Here is a 26,674-nt window from a genome sequence, read left to right as displayed (position 1 = left end):
AGAAAGTAATGGGCTTAAATTGCAGCAAGGGAGATTTAGGTTAGACATTACAAAAAACTTCCTAACTATATGGATAGTTAAGCTTCAAAACAAATTAACTAGGGAGGCTGTGGACTCTCCATCTTTAGAGGTCTGTAAGAACCAGTTAGACAAACACCTGGGAAGGATGGTCTAGAGATAATCCTTAGTCCTAGCCTGAGCGCAGGGGGCTGGATTAGATAACCACTTGAAGTCCCTTCCAGTCCTACATTTCTATGATTCTATTGTATAATTACAATCATAACTCATGTCTCATGACTACAGCTGTGACAATGGCTCTAGAGGCAGTATCTACTGTCACTTGAAGTGACATCTTGGCCACCAGCCTGCTTCCATCAGTAAGGGCTTGGAACTGGGCCCTAGCTTCCCAGGGAAGTCTGTTTTTAAAGTCAGCAAATTTGGCATAATTCAGGAAATCGTATTTTGCTAACAATGCCTCATAGTTAGCAGCTCTGAATTGGAGACTAGCAGATGACACTTTCCGACCCAAAAGGTCAAGATGTTTTGCACCTTTGTCAGTTGGGGTAGTCTTTGAGAACTCTGGGTCTTTGTGCAGCAACTTGAACCACTAAGAAGTTGGGAACTTAATGAGCTGAAGAAACCTCTGACACTTTCTCTGGCAAAAAATATATATTTTCTCACTCTCTCTGGGGTAGGGACACACCAATGTAGTGGGTTTCAAAATGGCTTGATTAACTACAAGGGCCACCTTCAAAGGGCCAGAGGCTTGGAGGATGTCCAATAGGCGCTGTTGTGTGTCCTGGTCTTCTTCAAAGAGATATCTGGAGCTCCATTGTCACACACTGCAATAACTCCTGTTCTGCTTTTGGTCATCAGATAGAGAGGGAGATGATGGAGCAACCACCTCTTTCAATGAGAATGATATACCCACCAGAACAACTGGATCCAGCTTGACTTCCTCCTAAATTCTGACAGAGCCAACTGGAATGGCTAGGAGAGGACAGTTGGTGTGATTCCTGCACAGATCCACGATGCCTACTGTATGGATCCCACAGGCCCCAGTAAGACCAGTACGGATTGACCAGAGGGGAAGGAGTGTAAGGCATCTGAGACCAGTGGTTGGAAGGAGGTAGACAGTTCCAGTACCTTCTTTGGTCTCGTTTCCCTTGTAGGAGAAGGGGGGAGAGGGAGCCTCATCTGGAATGTCAGTCACTTGATAAAATTATAGGCTCCTGTTCTACCAGCAGTGCCAATGATACTAGGGGAAGGATCTTCGAAATTGTGGACATAGTAGGGGAGGATACTCTTCCTCACAAGGTGGTCTCTCCGCATGTAGGTATGTTTCTAAAGGAGCCGAGCATGAGTGCAAGGGAGCTTGTGGGCAGGACAGAGTGAAGACATCCTCCAGCGAGGTAAAGGCTTCAGTCCTCAGTGTTTCAAGGGCTTCTGAGGAGTAGATCAGTGGATCCAGGTCATGCAAATGTCTTGTGTTTGAGAAATCTGGCATGGAGAACCAGAGGTGGATTAAGGTTTCGTGAGGCCCTGGACCAGAGCATACCCTCTGCCTGCAGCCTCACCCCCATTCCACCCACAGCCCCAAACAGCCCTGCCCATCCCACCCCCCAATATGGCCCCCATTGGCTCCTTTCTGCCCCACCCCTCGCTATGGCCCCAAGACCAGAAAGCTCTGTTCCCCCCTTACCTGGGCCCTGAGGCTGCAGCAGGAAGCCAGATCTCCTTCCAGTCCCAGGATTGCAGCAGTGGTCGGGGCGTTGGGGCTTCCCCCACTGCCCCGCATTTCTGCGGAGCCTGAGCAGGGAGCAGGCTGCTGCACCTTCCCAGCCAGGCTCTCTCCCAAGTAGCTCTGCAGGCAGTGTTCCAGCATAGCTGGAGAGGCTCTAGCCCCGTCCCTTCCTCTCCAGCTCTGAGTCTGGCCCTGTCCCTTCCTCTCTCTGCCTGGGCAGCTGCTGGGGAGCACTGGACCCTCCCAGTCATTGAGCAGGGTTGGGGCATAGGGGCTTCCCCTGCCCACCTGCCCACCCGGCACTGCGGCCAGGGAGTGGGGTCAGGGGAGTGCAAAGACTTCCCTTGCCCCGCCCAGTGCTTGTCTGCTGTGGGCGGGATGCCCATTTTTCCAGGGTCTCTCAATTGGCCGGGGACCTTGGGCACGGGTCCTGTGGGCCCAGTTGATAATACGCCACTGCGAGAACATCGGAGCCATCGGATGGGATCCCCATCATTGAACTCCTACACGGAACCATTGGGTACCACTCATTAGGTTTGCAGGATGGAGCGGGACCCAGTATGATTGGATCCTTCTTCCTTCATGCCTGTCCTTCTAGGACAGAAGGGTTATACAGACCTAACTCTTTAGAACCCTCACATGAGGACTCACTTGACTTTGACAGGATGGGGAGGAATCCTCTCTCTTAGAAGCAGATTTGGACAGAGATCTGTCCTTATGCCTATGTTCATGTCCCCTTCTCCTGTGAGAGGATTTCTTAGACTTAAGAGCTTTTGCCTCTACTCTGGAAGTCATGCTCGGAGGTCTGCTGCTCATAGTCTGAGGCCGTTGTATGGGGAAGGTCTCTCCAGCCTGAATCTGAATGAGATTTCACGTCCTGCTCCATGAGGTGCTTCTGCAGAGAAAGCTCTTGTCCCTTATGAGTTTGGGGAGGGGAAAGAGCAGCAGATGTGGCACTTGATGGCAATAAGAGTCTCCCCAAGGCAATAAAGGCAGTGCTAGTGGTAGCTGCTGATGGAAAAGGTGCAGGAGAGACAATTCTTGAACACCGGAACTCTTGGCATAGTCCCTCTTCAGAAGGAGAAGCTCCCTGGGGTGAGAAGAACTAAACGAATTATGCTAACTATAAAAATACTAAAAAAAAAACTAAACTATTTGCAACTATTTATAAATTATATTTACAGGTTAACAGTAAAGAAAGATCAAAGTGGACAAGGAGGATTCTGACTCCGTCCATGTGGTGGTATGAAGGAACTGGAGAGGTGTCGGTTCACACTACCCTTTATAGTCTGTTTGGAGTACGAGGAGAGTAACTTCACATCCCAGACCAAAGAACACTGTGTACTAAAAATTTCTGAACCCAGGCACATGGTACACATGCATACCCAAATGTGGAATACATATAGAGACCAATCGAAGAAAAACCCATAGAATCCTATCAAATACTCATGAATATCAAGGATATCCACAGAGGGCCATGGTCATTCACAGAACAGCCCTATGCTGCGAAGATTATCATACAGAACTTGCTGCAGATGGAAATTATCACTTAGCCCTCAAGGGGAGTGGGTTTGACAGAGAGAAGGGAGAATATTCTCATATAATGCTTACCCAGTCCACCACAACTTGCACGTATGTGTCCTGTGGATTTGGAAGAAGGAAGAATATGATGCTGTCCAGAGCACCCATCATCCCTGTCCCATCCACTCCTGACCTGAATCACAAATGAGTTCCCACAGACAAATTTTCATGGGGTGGGGGAGATTTGGGTACAGGAGAGAGAAGTAAGGATGTCATGCAGCTAGGACCCTAACTACAAACTATTGCCCCCTAGCAACTTTTGTTATAAAATAATTCTTGAAGAGAAGCAGCCATAAAATTCCAAATTTCAACATTTGACATGAGAAATTCACGTCATACAACTCTAGGTAGGTTTGCATCCCATGGAAATGTTTTGCATTTAAATATTTATTTTTTTAAAACTGAGAATTCACACTTGAATCACTCACTTTACAATATGAACATAAATCAAACTAAACTATCAAGTGCGTGTTACATCGAGCGAGAAAAAAAAATATACAGCAATATACTGTACTAAATTTTTCACCACTTAAAGGGATTAGAAACTACCCAACAGCACAATAATATTGCTGCAGGAGTTGATTCAATGTATTTTTAATAACTGAAAGGTTAACTTGCAATGCAGTAAGAATAGTCTAATGTTAGAGAACTGAACGTACAACCTGTAAAAATGAGAGATTGACTCATCTCAGGTGTAATTTTTTTATTTATTTATTTATTTTAAATGAGACACTATGGATTTGCACACGCATTAGAAGCTGTTGTATAAAAAGGTTAAATCTTGTGGGACTGCAACCAAGGTTTCTGTCTGATAGAAGGTCATCTTGTCCTATGTTCAAACAGACTGTCCTCACAAACTGAACAGGTTTTAGTTTTTATGACTACCGTGGGAATTAAAAGCCAATGCACATTTAAAGTTGTTTGGTTGAGGGAGGACCCAACAGCAGCAGCCTGTTTTTGGGTTCTGACACAGTTCTTATGAATTAAATGAAATATCAGCTATTTTTAGTTTGTATAAAAAATGCAGAATTGACTACTCCCCCAAACGGTTCTTATGTAATTTATTTGTTCTTATGTAATTTCCACAAAATAGGAATTCATTCTGAGATACTACTCTCCTCCACTAACTCTGCTTCTGTAACTCCTTGATTCTCTCATCCTCTTTTCTCCTGCCCCAGAGACCATGGTGATGCCACTGAGATTCTTTCCTCTTGCTAAAAGAACAGGAGGAGTTGTGGCACCTTAGAGACTAACTAATTTATTTGAGCATAAGCTTTCGTGAGCTACAGTTCACTTCATCGGATGCTGTTTCCTGTCCCTCCCCACTCCACAACTTTTCTTCTTTCAAAGTCAACTTCATAAAACTTTGCAGTGTTGTTGTAGCCATATTGGTCCCAGAGTATGAGACACACAAGGTGGGTGAGATAATACATTTTATTGGACCAACTTTTGTTGTTGGAAAGTACAAGCTTTTGAGCTACCCAGAGCTCTTCAAGTCTGGGGAAGGAAATCAGAATGTCATCACTAAATACCAGTTGGGACAGACTAAATGAAGTGGGCAATTGGGGCATAGACCATTATGCATGCAGGGTTTGAAGTGGGCAATTAAGGACAGTGTGGTGTATTACAAAATGTTAGACTGAGCCACAAAACCATGTCCCCGTTAAGTTCATGGCTTTTGCTGTTTATCCGAGTTTGAATTTAAGTTAAGAGGCTTGCCTTTTGAAGAAGTTGTGCAGGTTTCCTTTGAGGACAAATATTGAAAAATTAGATATGGAGTGATCGCTTTATGAAAACTGTTCATGCACAGGTGATATGGTGTTTTTGTCTTACTACATTTTTTGTCTTTTACCATACTCTGAGATGATCAGATCATTTTACATTGCTCACTCTGTCCTTACCAACTCTCTCTTTCTGGGTCCTCCAATACATAACTCTCTCAGATTTCTCTGCAGCTTTCAGACCCCTCCATCACTTGGATCTCCCTCTCATCTTCGAATTTCATGATGTCTATACGCAACACCAACCTCTCCTCCACGTCGCAATCCTCACATGCTATTACTTTGTTCTTATTTCTGGAGAGTGAAGCCATCTCAGAAGAGTCCAAGGACCAGGGGACTTCAGGAGGGAAGAACAAATGTGTAGCAGAAGTTCTACCTCTACCCCCCAACTTGTTAACAAAAAAATTCAACTTCACCTCCCTAGTAAGATTCACATATGTTTAATCACATTCCAACATGGCTCCGATAGCACAGTCCCTTCCTTCTGCACCAGCATCAGTGCAGAGACTCATTCTTTCATATCTGGAGGACGCCCAATTCAATTCCTGGTGTGTCAGCCATGGTGGAGGCCTAATCATCTTTAAGAAATCTGTTGCTATACCAAAAGGCTGACCGTTCCTTAGTTTTCCTTTCAGCACTGCATTTCAGGAAATCATGCGAATGTTCTATAAGATGACTGACCTTTGGGCAGATGCTTCTTAATTATCAAGCTACTCTCTCCAGAAGTGTCACCTGACTAATAAAGTGTTACTTATTTCTTTTCTTTTTTTTTTTTTTAAAAAGGAGGAATCACTTTTTGAAGACTATTCTTTGCCAATTTACAAAAATATAAAAGTTTACGAAGGAAAATAATGCCATTAAAACTATCTTACAGTTGGCTATACATTAAATAAATTCAACTTTTTGTATAATTTTGGCACATTTGTAAAGAAAGCATTTTATTTATCATCTATTTCCTACTTCTGAACTACTTTCTGAAAGCACTGAATATTAAGTATGACTTTATGTGGGCAACAGCAGGGAGGCCTAGTTTTTAAAATCATACAAAACTGTATCAAGAGAACTCAAAAGCCGTCATTGCAATAACAGTTTAATGACTGTGGGAGATACAAAGAAGACAAGTTAATTCGTGAAATTATTTACACCTAGTTGCTGTATATCAACTTCATATCAAAAGAGCACTGAGCTGGTGGACTGAAGTGGACAGCAGAAACAAAAAATCAGACCGAGTCGTCAAGGATGGTCTTCTAAGGGTAACCAGCATCATTAGAAATCAAAACACATTAACTCAAAAATAATACCTTTCTCCTTCCCCCAATCAATCCAGTCTTAGGACCTCAAATGTGGAACCCTGCCTTTCCATGAGCAATCTCCTAAGCAACCAGTTTACACTCTTTCCCCCAAGTATGTGTGTGGAAGAGGAGGAAACTGAGGTTAACACCTTTCACAATTTCGTGACCTTATACCAGGACCAATTCTGGCAGGCTATAGAATCCCCCAGTGGAAGGAAAAACAGGGAGAATCAGTTCAGCTGCAACCACTGGAACAGTAATGAACAACAGTTTCATTTGTTTGCCATAGTTTAGTGCCTACTTATTCTTCATTCCTCCATCACACACTATGAGGAGTGAATTTGAGAAACCCTGTGCTGTACTTCATATGCCTGAAAACTGCTTCCCTCCCCAGCCACCTCCCAGCCCTCCAAAAAGAAGATCTGTTCTGTTCTGAGAAGCAGTTCTCAGGAAGCTTGGCCAGGCATGTGAGGAAACAGCAGCATGAGGGGGATACTTGAACTTCAAGTTTGGGTCTTAGATGACCAGGAGAGGTGAGGGAGCACTGTCTTTTCCTCACTAGTTAGCAGCTGCCTAACTTCATTTCATGTTGCCCCTCATGGGGGTCTTTTAAGTCTCCACCCTCCTAGCTATTTCATATTGCCCTTTTTCTATAGGATGCCTCCAGACCCCCACTTTCAGGTGCTTCATGCTGCCCCCATCTAGGGGTTCTTTCCTGACCACTGATGGCTCTTTGTCTGGGGACTTCTGTCAGGGCAAATTTAAATGGGGGAGGAAATGAAAAAATTATTACAAAGGAAGCCCCTATGAGCGTGCTTGAACCAGCCATGCCTTGCACCTTGTCAAAATTCAAAATTACACATTAATAATTCACTCTCCCACTACTTTACCATGCTTTATGAACATGAGCACAGATACCCTAATACATTTCACTTGAGACCTCTTCCAACAACATATAAGGGAAAGTTTAGTCAATATATATCTGGATCTCTTTTAGTTAAATTATAGTCTGAATTAAGCAACCTTGTTAGCAAGGTAAGGAAATTTAGTGTGGAGGTTCAATGCATTCTTTTGCTTTGACAAGCAAGCTGTTAATATTAATTAAATAAGACTATAGTGATCCCCTAAGCAGGGGAACATTTCTGAGCCGCCCCCAGCTCTCAGGTTTGATGACTGAGCTGACAGAAATATGAGCTGCAATGCTAGTGATAAAATGTAATGGAAATGTATGTTAGGCTGATATGAAAAATTCCTAAATGGCCACTGTATGATTTTGCAGAGATCTTTAAAAAAGACAAACTGGAAGTTACTGTCATGAAACCAAAGCACCAGTAAGAACAAAGATATGGTTTATTTATTAGAAAAACACAATCCCGATTTTCTATAAGTTCTTGCTCTTATGACACAATTAAATGTATTTCCCATTCACATTAAAATGCTAATGACCTTAAAACCACCATGGGAAGAAAATCCACATGTCCGCCAATAAAACAGCAGCACAAAAGTCCTTCTGAACCACTCTCTTCATATATGGACTGAAAGACTATTCTGTCCTATTTCTTAAAGTGACATTTCCACTCCTAATCATGGCATGAGTCAGCTAGCTCACAAAGGACCACGGAATGCTTAGTCCTGGGGTTGGCAGAAATTGAGATAGCTGCAAAGGATAAGTAAGCAAGAAGAGGATGCAAATAAGGCATCATACACTTTTATGGCATTATGTAAATAAATAATATTGCAAGCTTCAAATGTCATACAATGAATCATGAGGAAAATGATGGAGCGAATAGAGTGGGGAACAGCACTTCATAAAGAATAAAGAACAACCCCGCAAAACCCATACATGGATGAACTAACTGGTAACCTATGAGATGGGAAAGTCCCTACAATACAGAATATATGCCATAGTCAGGACCAGGTAAAAAGGGAGGCGAGAGGGAATATGGAGCCGGTATTTATGGTCCCTGATCCTAAACAGAAATTAAACAAATAAATAAATCTTAGTCAAGATCTAAAATACAAACGAAAAAAACTTTGGAATTTTTAACTATTATATTTTTCCATAATAATAATTAATAATCTGCAAAAGAAGGTACATAAGAATGGAAATATATGTAGAACAACTGGTAGTGACTCATTTAATCGGCACATCTAGCAGGATGGATAACTTCTAGGCAAGTAATCTAAATGCAGTTTCCATGAGAACAGTGTTACATCGTAATGACATTTTTAAAAGAGGATTATTTCCTTTGCAAGTATTTTGAATTTAACATATGGAAACTAACATTAGGTTTAACTTACCATTTTATTTTTCCTGCTGTGCACACCTCTGTACTCTTATTTACCCTATTTTTAAATAAAACTGTTTTACACAACATCAAGAGGGCAAGCTCTAGAGAATATTTATTCTCTAATAGCACAGTGTTCATTACATTCTGGAATAATCACTTGTTATTCTCAATAATAATCACTGGGAAAAAAGGAATTAATTGTGCAATAGTAATTGACGCCTGCTCCATCAAACAAGCTGCTGAAAGGACACTTACTACAAATTTAAAATATATTCAGGATAGATTGCCAGCATGAAGGAAAACATCCACAAATAATTTTTAAGTTATATAAAAATGATCCACAGGCACCAGGGATTGAGTCAGAAATCATTACTACTATAAACAGCTAAGAGCTTCCTGGCATCACTGTTAATTATGAGAGCTCTTTCTAGAGAATAATGGACTCTGATTGGAAGAAAAACCCTTTAACAGAAGCTTGCTATCTTGTTAGCCTAACGGGTGAGGAGGAATGGCAAGTTTTGGTGCAGAGTGCTGTATGGATGCACCCTGTTTGCTGCTGCATCTGGATAAAACAGTCTAGATAGGACAGTCTAAAAGTGTTGGGCACTGCTGCTGGTAGTGAAGATGCACTAGTTGTGAATGACAGATTATTTTTTTTTTTTTTTGCTATTATAATACATCCCTGATGGGCACAAATAGGAAGGTTTCAGAGGAACAGCCGTGTTAGTCTGTATTCGCAAAAAGAAAAGGAGTACTTGTGGCACCTTAGAGACTAACCAATTTATTTGAGCATGAGCTTTCGTGAGCCACAGCTCACTTCATCAGATGTGTACAGTACGGTACACATCTGATGAAGTGAGCTGTGGCTCACGAAAGCTCATGCTCAAATAAATTGGTTAGTCTCTAAGGTGCCACAAGTACTCCTTTTCTTTTTACAAATAGGAAGAAATCTATATGGGAATAAAAGGCAGAAAAACTATGAAAAAAGCAGCATATACGGGAATTTTACATGTTCATTTTACTCTTACCTTCTTCTGCGTCATCCTCCTGTGGCGATAGCGGACCCCCTCCACTTGTTGGACTGACTGATTCATCATCTCTCTCAGACTCCCGCTGCAGACTTACAACTTCATAAATTGCATCTCCAGCATTTGTGTGGCTTTTCCCTGCAGACTAAAAATAAGGACATAAAATGAGTTTCAATGTTAGGTTCTTGCTATTCACCAATTCCATGTTTCTGCTGGTTTGTTCAAAATAGGTTTAAACCAAGGACTGATATAGTAGTTTGGGGGCAAGACTGTCCAATTTCAATGGAAGTTGCACATGTGGATTGAGATTAGTATAAGACATTGCTGAATGTAATTTGAGGAAGAAGAAAAACAGCAATGAAAACAGGCAGAACAATTATTGTTAAAGCTCATCCCGCAACAACCTTTATGTATTTGAGGAATTATAACAAAAACTTTACAATTTAAATGTAACAAACTGAGACAGAGAGGAGACTGCTTCAAGAAAAAATTGCAAAGAACAGACAGGAAAAATATTGTGATAATAAAAAAAAAGTACCAAGCATTTTTGAGAAACCAAGTTTCTTAGGCATTTTGTAGAATGTTGAGAGTTGGCAGTAGGTAGCATGTTGCGCATCAGAAAGATTACAATACGCACTGCATGGGCAACGTGCTATGAAAGGATCCTTAGAAGTAGGTTGTGTACAGTGCACACATTCACCTGTGCTCCAGGGACCACAATATCTTCCATTTAATCCCAGGAGCCCTTTAGGATTTGTATCCAGTGTATTTATGTTTTACCAGTAGCTGAATTTAGCTGGGATGCCTGAGCTCAATATCCCTAGTTATAACAATTTGGGGAATAAGGCACTCTCACTGGAGGGCACTTGACACTCAAAAGTAGCTTCATACCTGACTGTGCCTAAGTTTGATAACTTTCAAGGCACACTGAAAGGAATACATTTTCTGACATTCTTTATTTAGCATGAATCAAGTGTGATAAAAGATCCATTAAAGACCCATCAAAATTTTTTGTTGATTAAAACAACTTGTACTTCATATTTTTAAAAATGTAATTACTTAAATCTTGAAGATTGGATCAATGAATTTGATAAGTCTAAAAGAAAAAAAATCAGTAAAATAACTCTTTAGTGTGTCCACATTAAATCTTGAAAGAGAAAAGAACCAGACACCAAGACTGTTCCTAGATGTCTCCTCTCTAACATGTGCCCCAGCTGCTTCACTTCCCAGAAATCAGAGAACAGTATATACAACTCTCCTTACTCCCCACCCCCATGTAAAAAAGTTTCTTCTCTGATGTACTCAATATTATTATTCAAAAAGCATCGTGATTCATGTATTTTCATATGGTTGTCCAATAATAAAGCCAAATAGCTGTTATTAAGTGAACTGGAGATAAAGTAAAGCCAAAAAGTACATTTTAAGACCAGTTTTAGATCAGAGTTTAAGCCTCCTTAATTCTTTGCAAACCTTACATGATCACAGTTAAAATAAAGTCATTTTTCAAACAGGCTAATAATGTAAAGTCAGCCTCAAAAATCAAATGAAAGCAGTCTTACAGAGGTGGTGTTAAAATTGTCTCAGAAGCACGGTCTTAACCACATGAGAAAAAAGGAATATCCAATAAAGGATAAGTGAAAGAAAAAAAAAGTTACCAAGTATTAGAATAAGATATTACTGTTTCCTCTGTCAGCAAAAAATAAGAGTAACATATGAGAACTTGCTGTGTAAAACCAAGGCACTGACCACTTATCACTTAAGAGCCCCTGGCACCTTTCATTCAAAAAAGGAGCACTAACTCCAGCTTGCTCGCCAATTTCCACCTGCAGTAATTAACATCTTCCACTCTAAATACCTCCTCTAGTTTCAATTCCAGTTGGTGGAACTGTTCCATGGGCTAGTCTAAATCTGGACTGCCTGTAGTTGGACAAAATCAAGCATTTCCCCCCTACTCTGATCAGTCCATCACATCTGTTTCTATTATAACCAAAAAAACAGGGCATGGGTCCTCTTCTCTCTCTCTCGGAGTATCAGACAGTTTTCCATACAGTTCTGGAAGTGCAGGATGAAATCTGGGCGACAGTTTATAATTTAGAGCCATTACCCTTGTGATTAGTAAAATATAGCAGGGAGGCATTGGGTCCATTATCAATGCATACACGTTTCATCTCCCAGGATGTCAGTATCAGGTAATTGCAAGGCCCTTGGTCAAGCAATTATGTCGACACTGATAATCTCATCATTTATCAAAATCTCGGACATTCCTTTTGGAGGGATAGAGAGGGGTGTTATTGAGAACACTACAGTTATACAGCTTTAGCATTATTCTGAGGACTTGGGATAGTATTCAAAAATCTGTTTAAATGTCATTTTTTAAAAAATATATTTGTCTGAAACTCAAGGCACATATAAACAAACATTTTAAAAATACATTAAGAAGTTCAGATTAGCCCACTGCCAACATTTAGGACTCTTCTAACCACCAAAAATGCCCCCTCAATCCACTTTCCACTGATACCCTTAAAATCCCTTCAAAAAAAGGTGAAGTATTCCTTGAAACATGCTCTGCTGACTCAAGTTTACTTGGACCAAGAAAGAAACTGTATTTTATGATGAGTATCAAATAAAAAGGATTATAGTGTACGATCTTTAAAACTGGAAAGGGCAGCAGTCTTCCACATTTTCACATACTTGTGTTTTTTATAAATTCTACTGTATTTCACTTCTCTCTATTGTAAAACCGAAGAGCTGGAGTGCCAAAGAAAACAGCTTGCATGAGACTGATTTAGTCAGGTGGGCATTCAGTGTAGTCTGTGCCTTTACTGTACAGTAAAAACATCACTATCTGTTCAGCACTAACTGTTTTATCCCTTAGTAAGGCGACAATTGTCATGCTAGTTTAGGATCAGCAAAATTAAGTCAGTCCTATTCATTTAAGTCAGCCACAGGGGTTGTGATTCCACTGCAATACAACATAAATTAGAAGATCAGACTTCACTCTTCAGATCTTGAGCCAATATCAGTTAGATGTGTAAATCTCTAGAGAAAATGGATCAATGTTTATTGCAGGAGTATGAAACTCTACATAATTCCAAAATGAACTGAATAATAATGGAAAGCTGCAAGTAATGGGGATCAAGCAGGACAGAAAAACTATGGGGAGGACCTTTGGATTCTACTCTACTGAACATTATTCAGTAAAGCTTACACATACTAAGAAGCATATGCACCCTTCCACTGCATGGCAAGGACGGATGCAAAATCATGTAAATCACACACTCACAGTCGTGGGAAAGCCACACAGAGGGAATATGCAGTATGCTGTATCTTGAGTCCACCTCCCCTAGGTTGAACTACACAGCCCCTCATACAAATAATGACAGACAGAGCTGGGGGGGGGGCGCTAATGAAGTGAAATATTCTGGAGGAAATCTAACTTGCACAATAATCTGTTGTGTGTTATTCTGAGGAAGGTACATGTTTTAATCGATATTATTAAAGCATTATATAACATTACAATCATCTATATAGTGATTGTCATTAATAATGATCATTTAATGGTGCAATTTATAACATTCATTCCCTCACAGCTCCTTCCACACACCGGGGGCAGTGTAGATGACATCACATGAAATATCACAAGAAGGCAGACAATTAAATATTGTGCTTGTATACATATGCTGTAAGTCTAATTACTAAAATGGTTGAACCTGAGTGCCTGGGATTGAATAAGGATATTGAAATAAGAGGCATTACAGAAACTTGGTGAAACAATGATAATCCACGTGACACTAATACGGGGCACAAAATATTTAAGAATTCCAGTAGAGTGCACTGGTGGGTGGGTGTCACTACCTGTGAGAGAAAGCAAACTCAAATATAGTAAAAAACTTAAATAAATCAAACTTTACTATCGAATCTCTATGGATATAAATTTCATACATGAATAATAAGAATATAGTAACAGGAATATACTAAATCACCTGACCACGGTGGTGACAGTGATTGTGAAATACTCAGGGAGTTTACAGAGACTACAAAAACAGATCACCCAACAATAACGAGGGATTTCAACTATCCCAGTACTGACTGGGTATATGTCACCTCAAGACAGGGATGCAGACAGAAAAATTTCTGGATACCATAAATGACTGCTGTGACATTGTGTACCCTGGGGGAAACACCCTGTAATCCACCATATTCCTCATTTGTATATAATTGTGATATTATATATAAAGCATCCCTTGTAAGGTATCAGGGGAAAGGTTATGATCTGCTGAAAGTCATTTCTCTATCCAAATATGTATATCATTAATGCATATGAAGTAGGGCTGTCAAGTGAGTAAAAAAATTAAACTCGCTGTTAAACAATAATTAGAATACCATTTATTTTAAATATTTTGGATGTTTATTACATTTATAAATATATTAATTTCAATTACAATACTAAATACAAAGTGTACAGTGCTCACTTTATATTTATTTTATTACAAATATTTGCACTGTAAAAAAAATACATTTTTAATTCACCTCATACAAGAACTGTAGTGCAATCTCTTTATCATGGAAGTTGAACTTACAAATGTAGAATTATTTACAAAAAAACTGCATTCAAAAAATAAAACAGTAAAACTTTAGAGCCTACAAGTCCTCTCAGTTCTACTCCTTGGTCAGCCAATCACTCAAGACAAACAAGGTTGGTTACAATTTGCAGGAGATAATGCTGCCTGCTTCTTGTTTACAATGTCACCAGAAAGCAAGAACAGGTGTTCGCATGGCACTGTTGTAGCTGGTGTTGCAAGATATTTACGTGCCAGATGTGCTAAAGATTCATATGTCCTTTCATGCTTCAACCACCATTCTAGAGAACATGCTTCCATGCTGATGAGGGGTTCTACGTGATAACTATCAAAAGCAGTGCGGACAGACACATGTTCATTTTCATCATCTGAGTCAGACACCACCGGCAGAAGGTTGATTTTCTTTTTTTGGTGGTTTGGGTTCTGTAGTTTCTGCATTGGCATGTTGCTCTTTTAAGACTTCTGAAAGCATGCTCCACACCTCGTCCCTCTCAGTTTTTGGACAGCACTTCAGATTCTCAAACCTTGGGTCAAATTCTGAAGCTATTTTTAGAAATTTCACATTGGTACCTTCTTTGCATTTTGTCAGATCTGCTGTGAAAGTGTTCTTAAAACGAACATGAGCTGGCTCATCATCCAAGACTGTCATAACATGAAATATATGCAGAATGCGGGTAAACCAGAGCAGGAGACATACAATTCCCCCCCCAAGGGGTACAGTTACAAATTTAATTGACGCATTATTTTTTTTAATGAGCATCATCCACATGGAAGCATGTCCTCTGGAATGGTGGCCAAAGCATGAAAGGGGCTTACGAATGTTTAGCATATCTGGCATGTAAATACCTTGCAACGCTGACTACAAAAGTGCCATGCAAACGCCTGTTCTCACTTTCAGGAGACGTAAATAAGAAGCAGGCAGCAGTATCTCCCATCAATGTAAACTAACTTGTTTATCTTAAATAATGTCTGGTGGCACCTTAAAGACTAACAGATTTATTTGGGTATAAGCTTTCATGGGTGAAAAACCACTTCTTTAGATGCATGGAGTGAAAATTATAGATACAAGCATAAATATACTGGCACATGCAGAGAAGGGAGTTACTGTAATGGCTACTGCTCTGATACTTGTTTATCTTAGTAATTGGCAGAATAAGAAGTAGGAGTGAGTGGACTTGTGGGCTCTAAAGTTTTACACTGTTTTGTTTTTGAGTGCAGTTATATAACCAAAAAAATCTACATTTGTAAGTTACACTTTCATTATAAAGAGATTGCATTTCAGTACCTGTATGAGGTGAACTGAAAAATACTATTTCTTCTGTTTATCATTTTTACAGTTCACATATTAGTAATCAAAAATAATAATATAAAGTGAGCACTGTGCACTCTGAAATCAGTATTGAAAAGGTAGAAAAACATCCAAAGATATTTAATGAATTCAATTGGTATTCTATTGTTATAAGTGCAATTAATCGCGATTAATGGCGATTAATTTTTTTGAGTTAATCATATGAGTTAAATGTGATTGACAGCCCTAATATGAAGTTATGAGAATTGTGTTGTAGGGTTGTCACTAAAACATGCTGTAATTTGGGGGATCAACCAGATATTAGCTCCCCAGAGGCAACAGCAAGGAAAGTGACCAACACCTGGGTGGGATGTCAATCAACGCAGCAAAAACCATTGTCCAGCAAGGGAGCTACAATGCAATGACTCACCTGCATGAGGCCACAGCAAGGGAATTGTTCAACCTTGCCTGGAGACTCAGCAATGCCCACCCAGACATGCCTGGACTTGTGTTTTCCAAGCACATGGACTGAGGATATAAAACCAAACACAGGGGGCCCATGCTGGACTTTTCTCCTTCACCCACCTATGCTGCAAGCAACAAGGACACTCTGAAGACTCCAACTGAGGGGACTGGCCCAGATTTCAAGGGTGAAATCTGTATATTAAGGACTGCAATATCCAGTGGGGTGAGAAAAACTGCTTAGTCTAGTTGTTGCCCAGTCTAATCGGGTTGAGAGTTTAGACTGCGTGTTTATATTTTATTTCTTTTGGTAACCAACTCTGACTTTTTGCCTACCACTTAATTTCACTTAAAACTGATCTTTTATAGTCAATAAATTTGTTTTACTGTTGATCTTTACCAGTGAGTTTGTCTGAAGTGTGGGGCAAATCTGCTCAAGTTTTGAAAAGGCTGGTGTATATCCACTTCCATTGATGAAAGATGAACCAATTAATAAAAACCAATTGATGAAAGATGAACCAATCTTGAGCAGTGCAAGATGGTATATTTCTGGGGTACAGTGCTGGGAACTGGGGGGATTTGGCTCAGGTGCCTTTCCATGTGTGATTCATGAGTGGCTCTGGGAGCATTCATTCAATCTAGCTGGATGTGGGGTCTCCACATGTGGTTGTGCTGAGTGATAACAGCACCTAGAGGGGTTTGCTGCTGGTCACTAGCAAGGCATTGTGAGAGAGACAACCCAGGATGGAGAGAGTTCAGAGGGCACAGCGGTCCCACAGTCTCAGGCTGTACCCCGGGGATCCCATCACAACTGCCTTTTGAAGCTGTTTCCCTGGAACCCACAAGGGGAGCATCAGTTCTTGATTTAGTCTTCAGTGGAGCACAGGGTCTGGTCCAAGAGATTAATATAACTGAACCACTTAATAATAGTGACCATAAAAAAATTGAAATTAACATCCTTACAGAAGAGAAAATACCAAACTAACCCACCACAGTCACATTTACTTTCAAAAAGGAAAATACCACCAAAACAAGGAATCTAGTTAAAAGGAAACTAAACGGAACAGTGTGACCGAGTGGACTAGGATCTGAGGCCCCTTGCTGGAAGCCTCAAGGTCCTGACACACTTGTCCCAGGAAAGAGCAGTAGAGAGATTCTCCAAGCGGGCGAGAGTGGCTCCAGGGGAAGCAGCCAATCAGAGACCAGGAGAGCCCAATAAAAAAGAGCTGGGGGGGGGGGCAGTTCCTTGCTGGAGCTAGAAGAGTGCAGATGGTACTCCTGGCTGCCCAAAGGGAAATGCAGCACAACAGACAACTCAGTGCTAGTAAGGACTGGGGAAGCGAGGAAGGACTCCTGGCTGGCTGCTGGGCCTGAACTTTGAAGGGCCCTGAGATAAGAGTAAGGTGTCAGGGAAGGCTGGGGCTGTGGGGAAGCACCCCAGGAAACTGAATACAGTTTTACTGAACGGACACAGTGGAGCGTGGCTGCTATTCTTAGGGTTCCTGGAATGAGACTCAGAATAGTTGGTGGACCTGGGTTCCACCATAGGCCACTGGGGAAGGGCCTACAATTGGACAGTTTTAAACCCCCAGAAGGGGACTGAAGTGTCAGGAGGTCCAGCTGGAGAACTGGGGGGGCAGAACAGACTAAAAGGGCAAAACCATTGCCTTCAGGGAGGAAGCCCTGGGGGTACGGCCCAATACCAAGGCTGGTACTGGCTTAAAGACCACAGACACACCCAAACAGAAGCAGGAGCTCGCGAGAGGTGGGTGCCACACAGTGAAGTGCCTGCAAGGTGCATGGAAACTTTTTGAAAACACCATAGTAAAGGCTCGAATTAAACGTATACTGCCCCCCCCCCCCAAAATATAAAAAACAGTAAGAGCAGCACAAAAATGCCACCATGGCTAGACAGCAGAGTAAAAGACACAGTTAGAGGTAGAAATGCATCCTTTAAAAATTGGAAGTCAGATCATAGAATCATAGAGTATCAGGGTTGGAAGGGACCTCAGGACGTCATCTAGTCCAACCCCCTGCTCAAAGCAGGACCAATCCCCAACTAAATCATCCCAGCCAGGGATTTGTCAAGCCTGACCTTAAAAACTTCTAAGGAAGGAGATTCCACCACCTCCCTAGATAACGCATTCCAGTGCTTTACCGCCCTCCTAGTGAAAAAGTTTTTCCTAATATCCAACCTAAACCTCCCCCACTGCAACTTGAGACCATTACTCCTCGTTCCGTCATCAGCTACCACTGAGAGCAGTCTAGATCCATCCTCTTTGGAACCCCCTTTCAGGTAGTTGAAAGCAGCTATCAAATCCCCCCTCACTCTTCTCTTCCGCAGACTAAACAATCCCAGTTCCCTCAGCCTCTCCTCATAAGTCATGTGTTCCAGTCCCCTAATCATTTTTGTTGCCCTCCGCTGGACTCTTTCCAATTTTTCCACATCCTTCTTGTAGTGTGGGGCCCAAAACTGGACACAGTACTTCAGATGAGGCTTCACCAATGTCGAAAAGAGGGGAACGATCACGTCCCTCGATCTGCTGGCAATGCGCCTACTTATACAGCCCAAAATGCCATTGGCCTTCTTGGCAACAAGGGCACACTGTTGACTCATATCCAGCTTCTCGTCCACTGTAACCCCTAGGTCCTTTTCTGCAGAACCGCTGCCGGACCATTCGGTCCCTAGTCTGTAGTGGTGCATGGGATTCTTCCGTCCTAAGTGCAGGACTCTGCACTTGTCCTTGTTGAAGCTCATCAGATTTCTTTTGGCCCACTCCTCTAATTTGTCTAGGACCCTCTGTATCCTATCCCTACCCTCCAGCGTATCTACTTCTCCTCCCAGTTGAGTGTCATCTGCAAACTTGCTGAGAGTGCAATCCACACCATCCTCCAGATCATTTATGAAGATATTAAACAAAACCAGCCCGAGCACCGACCCTTGGGGCACTCCACTTGATACCAGCTGCCAACTAGAAATGGAGCCATTGATCACTACCCATTGAGCCCGACAATCTAGCCAGCTTTCTATCCACCTTATAGTCCATTCCTCCAGCCCATACTTCTTTAACTTACTGGCAAGAATACTGTGGGAGACCGTGTCAAAAGCTTTGCTAAAGTCAAGGAACAACACGTCCACTGCTTTCCCTTCATCCACAGAGCCAGTTATCTCGTCATAGAAGGCAATTAGATTAGTCAGGCATGACTTGCCCTTGGTGAATCCATGCTGACTGTTCCTGATCACTTTCCTCTCCCCTAAGTGCTTCAGAATTGATTCTTTGAGGACCTGCTCCATGATTTTTCGAGGGACTGACGTGAGGCTGACTAGCCTGCAGTTCCCAGGATCCTCCTTCTTCCCTTTTTTAAAGATGGGCACTACATTAGCCTTTTTCCAGTCGTCCGGGACCTCCCCCGATCGCCATGAGTTTTCAAAGATAACGGCCAATGGCTCTGCAATCACATCCGCCAACTCCTTTAGCACTCTTGGATGCAGCGCATCCGGCCCCATGGACTTGTGCTCGTCCAGCTTTTCTAAATAGTCCCGAACCACTTTCTTTCTCCACAGAGGGCTGGTCACCTCCTCCCCATGCTGTGCTGCCCACTGCAGTAGTCTGGGAGCTGACCTTGTTCGTGAAGACAAGAGGCAAAAAAAGCATTCAGTACATTAGCTTTTTCCACATCCTCTCCCACTAGGTTGCCTCCCTCATTCAGTAACAGGCCCACACTTTCCTTGACTTTCTTCTTGTTGCTAACATACCTGAAGGAACCCTTCTTGTTACTCTTAACATCTCTTGCTAGCTGCAACTCCAGGTGTGATTTGGCCTTCCTGATTTCACTCCTGCATGCCCGAGCAATATTTTTATACTCTTCCCTGGTCATTTGTCCAATCTTCCACTTCTTGTAAGCCTCTTTTTTGTCTTTAAGATCAGCGAGGATTTCGCTGTTAAGCCAAGCTGGTCACCTGCCATATTTACTATTCTTTCGACACATCGGGAAGGTTTGTCCCCGTAACCTCAATAAGGATTCTTTAAAATACAGCCAGCTTTCCTGGACTCCTTTCCCCCTCATGTTATTCTCCCATGTTATTCTGCCCATCAGTTCCCGGAGGGAGTCAAAGTCTGCTTTTCTGAAGTCCAGGGTCAGTATTCTGCTGCTCTCCTTTCTTCCCTGTGACAGGATCCTGAACTCTACTATCGCATGGTCACTGCCTCCCAGGTTCCCATCCACTTTTGCTTCCACTACTAATTCTTCCCAGTTTGTGAGCAGCAGGTCAAGAAGAGCTCTGCCTCTAGTTGGTTCCTCCAGCACTTGCACCAGGAAATTGTCCCCTACACTTTCCAAAAACTTCCTGGATTGTCTGTGCACCGCTGTATTGCTCTCCCAGCAGATATCAGGGTGACTGAAGTCTCCCATGAGAACCAGGGCCTGCGATCTAGTAACTTCCGTGAGTTGCCGGAAGAAAGCCTCGTCCACCTCATCCCCCTGGTCCGGTGGTCTATAGCAGACTCCCACCACAACACCACCCTTGTTGCTTCCACTTCTAAACTTAATCCAGAGACTCTCAGGTTTTTCTGCAGTTTCATACTAGAGCTCTGAGCAGTCATACTGCTCCCTTACATACAATGCAATTCCCCCACCTTTTCTGCCCTGCCTGTCCTTCCTGAACATTTTATATCCATCCATGACAGTACTCCAGTCATGTGAGTTATCCCACTAAATCTCTGTTATTCCAATCACATCATAATTCCTTGACTGTGCCAGGACTTCCAGTTCTCCCTGGAACCACAAACTCTGGTAAATCAAGTATAAAAGTATAATTAGGCAGACCAAAAAAGAATTCGAAGATTAATTAGCAAAAGACAAACTTAAAAAAAATTAAGCGCATCAGAAGCAGGAAGACTACCAAACAATCCATAAGTCCACTGGACGACCCATGTGCTGAATCAGCACTCAAGGAAAACAAGGCCATTGCAGAGAAGCTAAATTAATTGTCTGCATCAGTCTTCACTGAAGAGGATGTGAGGGAGATTCCCACACCCAAGCCATTCTTGTTAGGTGACAAATATGAGGCACTGTCCCAGATTGAGGTGTCAATAGAGGAAGTTTTGGAACAACATGATCAGTTAAATGGTAATAACTCAGCAGGACCAGATGGTATTCACCCAAGAGTTCTGAAGGAATTCAAATATGAAATTGCAGAACTACTAAGAGTGGTATGTAACCTAGCATTTAAATTAGCCTCCATACCAGATGACAGGGGAATGGCTAACATAATAATTTTTTTAAAAGGCTCCAGAGTAGATCATAGCAACTATGGGCCAGGACACCGAACTTCAATACCAGGCACATTGATAATGTTGTTTTTTACTATAGTTTCAAACAAACACATTGATGAACACAATATGTTGGGGAAGAGTCAACATGGCTTTTGTAAAGGGAAATCATTACTCACCAATCTATTAGAATTCTCTGAGGGTGTGAGCAAACACTTGGACAAGCGAGATCCAGTGGATATAGTGTATTTGGACTTTCAGAAAGCCTTTTACAAGGTCCCTCACCAAAAGCTCTAAAGCAAATTAAGTAGTCCTGGGATAAGAGGGAAGGTACTTTTATGGATCAATAATTGGTTACAAGATGAATAAATGGTCAGTTTTCATTATGAAGCAAGATAAACAGTGGGGTTCCCAAGGATCTGTACTGAGACCTGTGCTGTTCAACATATTCATCATAAATGATCTGGAAAAAGGGGTAAAGAGTGAGACGGCAAGGTCTGCAGATAACACAAAATTATTTAAGATAATTAAGTCCAAAGCTGACTACAGAGTTACAAAAAGATCACTGAACTGGGTGATGGGACAACAAAATGGCAGATAAAACTCAATGTTGGTAAGTGCAAAGTAAGGTACATTGGAAAAAATAATCCCAAATATACACACAAAATGATGGGATCAGTTATCACTCAGGAAAGATTGTGGAGACACTGCAGATAAGTTTTATGAAAACATCCACTCTATGTGCAGTGGCAGTCAAAAAACCTAACAGAATTTTAGAACCATTAAGAAAGGGATAGATAATAAAACAGTGAATATCATAGTGCCACTACATAAATCCATGGAACGCCCTTGAATACTGCACGCAGTTCTGGTGGTGCGATCTCAAAGGAATATATTAGAATTGGAAGTAGTACAGAGAAGGGAAATGAAAATGATTTGGGATATGAAGCAGCTTCCATATAAGGAGAGATTAAAAAGCCTAGGCCCATTCAATTTAGAAAAGATATGACTATAAAAACATGAATGGTGTGGAGAAAGTGAATATGTGAAGGGATAAATAACTTTCCTAACTCAAGAACTAGGGGTCACCCAGTGAAACTAATATGAAAAATGTTTAAAAACAAACATAAGGAAATACCATTTCACCTAACACCCATTCAACCTGTGGAACTCATTGCCAGGGGACTGGGTTCAAAAAGAATTAGATAAATTCACCACTGCTGGCCAGGAGTCCAGCTCTGAAGGCAGAGCTGCCGCCAGCAGCAGCGCAGAAGTAAGGATGGCACGGTATGGTATTGCCACCCTTACATCTGCGCTGCTGCCTTCAGAGCTGGACCCTTGGTCAGCAGCTGCCACTCTCTGGCCGACCAGCTCTGAAGGCAGCAGCGCAGAAGTAATGAAGGCATGGTATGGCATTGCCACCCTTACTTCTGCACTGCTGCTGGTGGGATACTGCCTCCAGAGCTGGGCGCCCAGCCGACACGCTCCGGCTGCCCAGCTCTGAAGGCACCGCTGTCGCCAGCAACAGCACAGAAGTAAGGGTAGCAGTACCACAACCCTCCCCACAATAACCTTGCGACCCCCACCCCCAACTCCTTTTTTGGTCAAGACCCCTAGAGTTGACAATACTGTGAAATTAACCAACATGGACTGTCAATTTGGTAGGGCCCTGATGATGCTGTAATGAACTACAGTAGTAGAGTGAGCTGTTGATATTTAAATATATAAAGATGCCTGGGTTGCTTTAATGTTAGAGCTACATTATTATAAATATCCGTAGAACTTTACCACTGCATCAGTAAGCAATTTAGAACTAGATAGGAAGGTTCCAATTTAAGCATTTATAAAATGTGTAATGTCAGGGAATACAAACTCAAATGCCTAGAGATGAATAATGGCCCTTTCATTAACTAGCATGAAAAGGAATATTTGAGATTAGGCAAAGTGCATTTGTAACCAAGTTGCACCTGTGAACTCCAACACATTTTACCGAAACAAATTAATTACTTTTATTTATTTTGTGTGTGTGTGTATTAGATAAATTATAAATTAGACAAATTATAACATGATAAAATTAAGACTCTCAAAGGATTGACTTTTCTTCATTTTTAATTGTTATTCTCTATCGCCATTACAGAGGTGGTGCTAGCCCACTGGGGATCCTAAGCAGGAATATTGTTCTCCCCTCCCTCCTCTCAACAATACAAAATGTGAATGGGGGCCCCCTTGAGCTGCTTGGGGCCCTAAGCAATTGCTTAGTCTGTTAGAGCTAGAGCCGGCTCTGCGCCACTATCAGGGGCCTTGGAAACATCTACAGAAACAAATAATTAGAAAAGGTTGACTAATGCTCAGAAAGTCAATTTTTTCTAAAGAAAGTCAATTTTATACTTATTAGAAAACACTGCTGTACCTGTTTTAGCTTCATGTAGAAATTTTCTGTGAAGGTCTTTCTGCTGAAATACCAGAAACGCTCATTAGCTGGATACACACGAACAACAGTCTCCAGCAAAAAGCGGACTGGCTCTACCACTTCAGTGACCACCATATCCACTGCCACAGTCATGTACACACGTTTATCTGGAACGCAAAAATAAATTCACATTCACAAAAGCAGTCAGTCTCAAAAAGATTCAATTTCTCAAGGTACTGATTAGTATAAAAAAAACCCACAGAAACAGATGGCTATTTAGGTCCAAATCCCTTCCTATTAAATCCATCTATTGATTCTGCAGCACATATTTCATTTCTGTTTTAGATCTTGTATATCCACATAGAATGAAATGCACAATAGCCAATGGGATAGTCTCCTTTAATAGCAAATAATTCTGGTAGTTCTCTAACACAAGCAAGCATTTGCAAGAATGGAGGCAAAACGTCCCATATGGGGTGAGGAGGGGGAAGGAAAGAAGAAACTGCGGACCAGAACCATGGTCTGAGGTCAAATGACTGGAAAATTACACTGGGTCAGGTCACAAATCTGAAGGTATCATCTAATGCTGAAGGAGTGAGCTGTCTTAGAAGCCAGATACTCGGTGTCAAAGCATCCCCCACATCATCCTGCATTTGTCCCAAGCCCCATTGGCACTCAGATACAAAATGGATGAATGATGCCTAGGCCTTGTAAGTTACAAATAAGACCCCTTAAGTACATGATTTTACTGTTGCAGGAAACACAGCTTTTAAAATAAGTGTTCGTTTTTAGTCATCAGGGATATGAAACAGAGCCTCAGGCAATAACAAATGCACTCACCTGGGATAGTTATGTGATCAGACCACAAATGGACAATGGAAAGAACACAATCAAGTCATGAATTGGAAATAGGGTCAAGCTGCACAGCAAGAGCCAAGTCTACACTACGCTAGAAGTAACAAACTACTGTATATAACATCTTAAAAGACACTAAAAAGAAGTCCAAGAATAAGGAAAAGTATGCTGTGCTCGGAGTCAATACTACTTTACGGCTAAAATCAAGGTTAAAAAAAAAGATAGGAGTTCCAGATTCAACCAAGCAGTAAAACAGGAACTAGGCGCAGTGAGGAAATGGCTGCTAAGTACCCCTGGGATTGAAAATTCTGATCCCCAGGGGAACATGCCTGTGACCTCACACACAGCTCTTCTACAGGATTCTGACCTGGCAGCAAGAGCACATGCCAGTATGAGCAATTCTTTATGTTATATGTGTTTATACAGTTCATCGCACAGTCAGGTTGTGATACTGACCGAGGCCTTTGGGGTTACCATGATGTTAACGTTAAACTGAAGTACACAGCATGCTCTCAAAGAGACAAAGGCAGAAAACATTTATTAAACAAGGTTAAGTATTCTTTACCATATTAAGTAATTACTAAGCAAGCAAAACAGCATTGTTAAAAAAATCATTTACCTTTAGGTGTTTCCTCATTAAGTACTAGAAAAGTAGGTGCATTGGGATTCCACATTCCAGTAATAACATACGCTCTCCCATCACAGCTCTTTCCCATGGACTCCTAAGAATAAACACATGTATTATATGCATTATAGTGGCACCTACATACAACCAATATAAGGGGCCCGCCCAGTTGTGCTAGGAACTGTACAGTGAGAGATAAGCCCCTGCTTCAAATCTAAACAGTGAAGACAGACAAGGTTGAAAAGGGATAGAACATACAAGCAAAGTGAACAACATGATAGCTTGCAAACATTTCATTTATTTTCATTTAGTTGAATTATTTTTGTTAGTATTTTATTTTGGGGGAGCGTGTTTCTGGCTTTATGTTTTACTGTTTTGGAGTGTGGGAATAGACAAACAAATGAAGGGAGAAGAGACAAGGAAGGGAGTGATGAGGGGAAGGCAGGGAAACAGACATGGAGGACAGTGTCAGGAAAACTGACTGTATAGGAATAAAAAAGCCAATCAGCACAGGGGAGAAAGCATTCAGAGTGAAAACTAGGGAAACTCTCTGAGGAACTCATCAACATCCAAACTTCCAGGAGAAAGGGGAGGAAGAAATCTCTCACGGTGCAGCTGTACCCATTGCACCTGCTTTGGTGTTTGCTGCTGGCTGGTAGATTTGTATGTGCCACCATTGAAGTAGATTTCTTTGAGAATTAAACCTTAACTTTAGGGGGAAATGTCAGAACAACATGCAGATGCATCCAGAACAGCCCCCTCCCACCACCACCACCACCCCTGACGTACATGCATGCACTAAAATCTCTGTTAATGTCTCCATGTTTGCACTAAAAGACAATTCCATGCAGTGTCTCCCATTTCTAAAAAAATTCATAATCTTGGGAGAAATAAGTCCCAACACAGAGTTACGTGTAGAGGCTATTGCCAAGTCTGTCATCGTATATGCACGCACACCAGACTCTTGAAGCCCTCTCCCTGTTTTAGAACATCCCTTCATTGCTCAGATCAAGGAGGGCCTTGCAGAATGGCCTCTCCACGGATCTTGAGGAGAGAGGTATCTTCCATCCTACCTCAGATTTGTCAGGGTGCTGGGTAATTAATCTGAGGTGCTCAATAAAGCTGAGTGAATAATTTATTCACTGAAGAGAAGAAAAATAACACTTCACTTTCAGGCAACCGGAAACTATCTGCAAAGTCACTTTGAGTCTGCCGAATAGTTTCAACCAAACAGAACGTTTCCAAAACATTCTGATTTTTTCCAATCAAAATGGTTTGGTTTGACATTGTCAAAACCTTTCAATTTGTCAAGCTGATGGTGGTGCCCTTTTTATAAGCCACTGGGGCAGAGTCTCCTGGAATGTAGAAAACCTAGGTTCAATTTCACCCTTTGTGGAGCAGGGACTTGAAATTGGGCCTCCCGCATCCTAGGTGGGTGCCCTAAAAAGCTGGCTATAGAGTCAC

The 26,674-nt window shown here is 41.6% G+C and overlaps 1 protein-coding gene across 4 annotated transcripts in view; it reads right to left on the bottom strand.

Annotated features, from left to right (window-relative positions):
• The window catches only part of RABGAP1L (RAB GTPase activating protein 1 like), a 551,596-nt gene that overhangs the window by 396,752 nt on the left and 128,170 nt on the right, over positions 1–26,674 (bottom strand). For all 4 annotated transcript variants that reach the window (XM_048861147.2, XM_048861149.2, XM_048861150.2 and 1 more), the window contains exons 9-11: positions 25,205–25,307; positions 23,731–23,897; positions 9,718–9,862 (exon numbers count right to left, since the gene is read on the bottom strand). In XM_048861147.2, coding sequence (XP_048717104.2) covers positions 9,718–9,862; positions 23,731–23,897; positions 25,205–25,307 — 415 coding nt within the window. The remainder of the gene's footprint in view (positions 1–9,717; positions 9,863–23,730; positions 23,898–25,204; positions 25,308–26,674) is intronic.

This window comes from Caretta caretta, chromosome 8 (assembly GCF_965140235.1).
Source record: "Caretta caretta isolate rCarCar2 chromosome 8, rCarCar1.hap1, whole genome shotgun sequence".
NCBI classification, from domain to species: Eukaryota; Metazoa; Chordata; order Testudines; family Cheloniidae; genus Caretta; species Caretta caretta.
The sequence above is the reverse complement of the archived record's forward strand: the minus strand, read 5'-3'. Positions and strand labels throughout refer to the sequence as shown.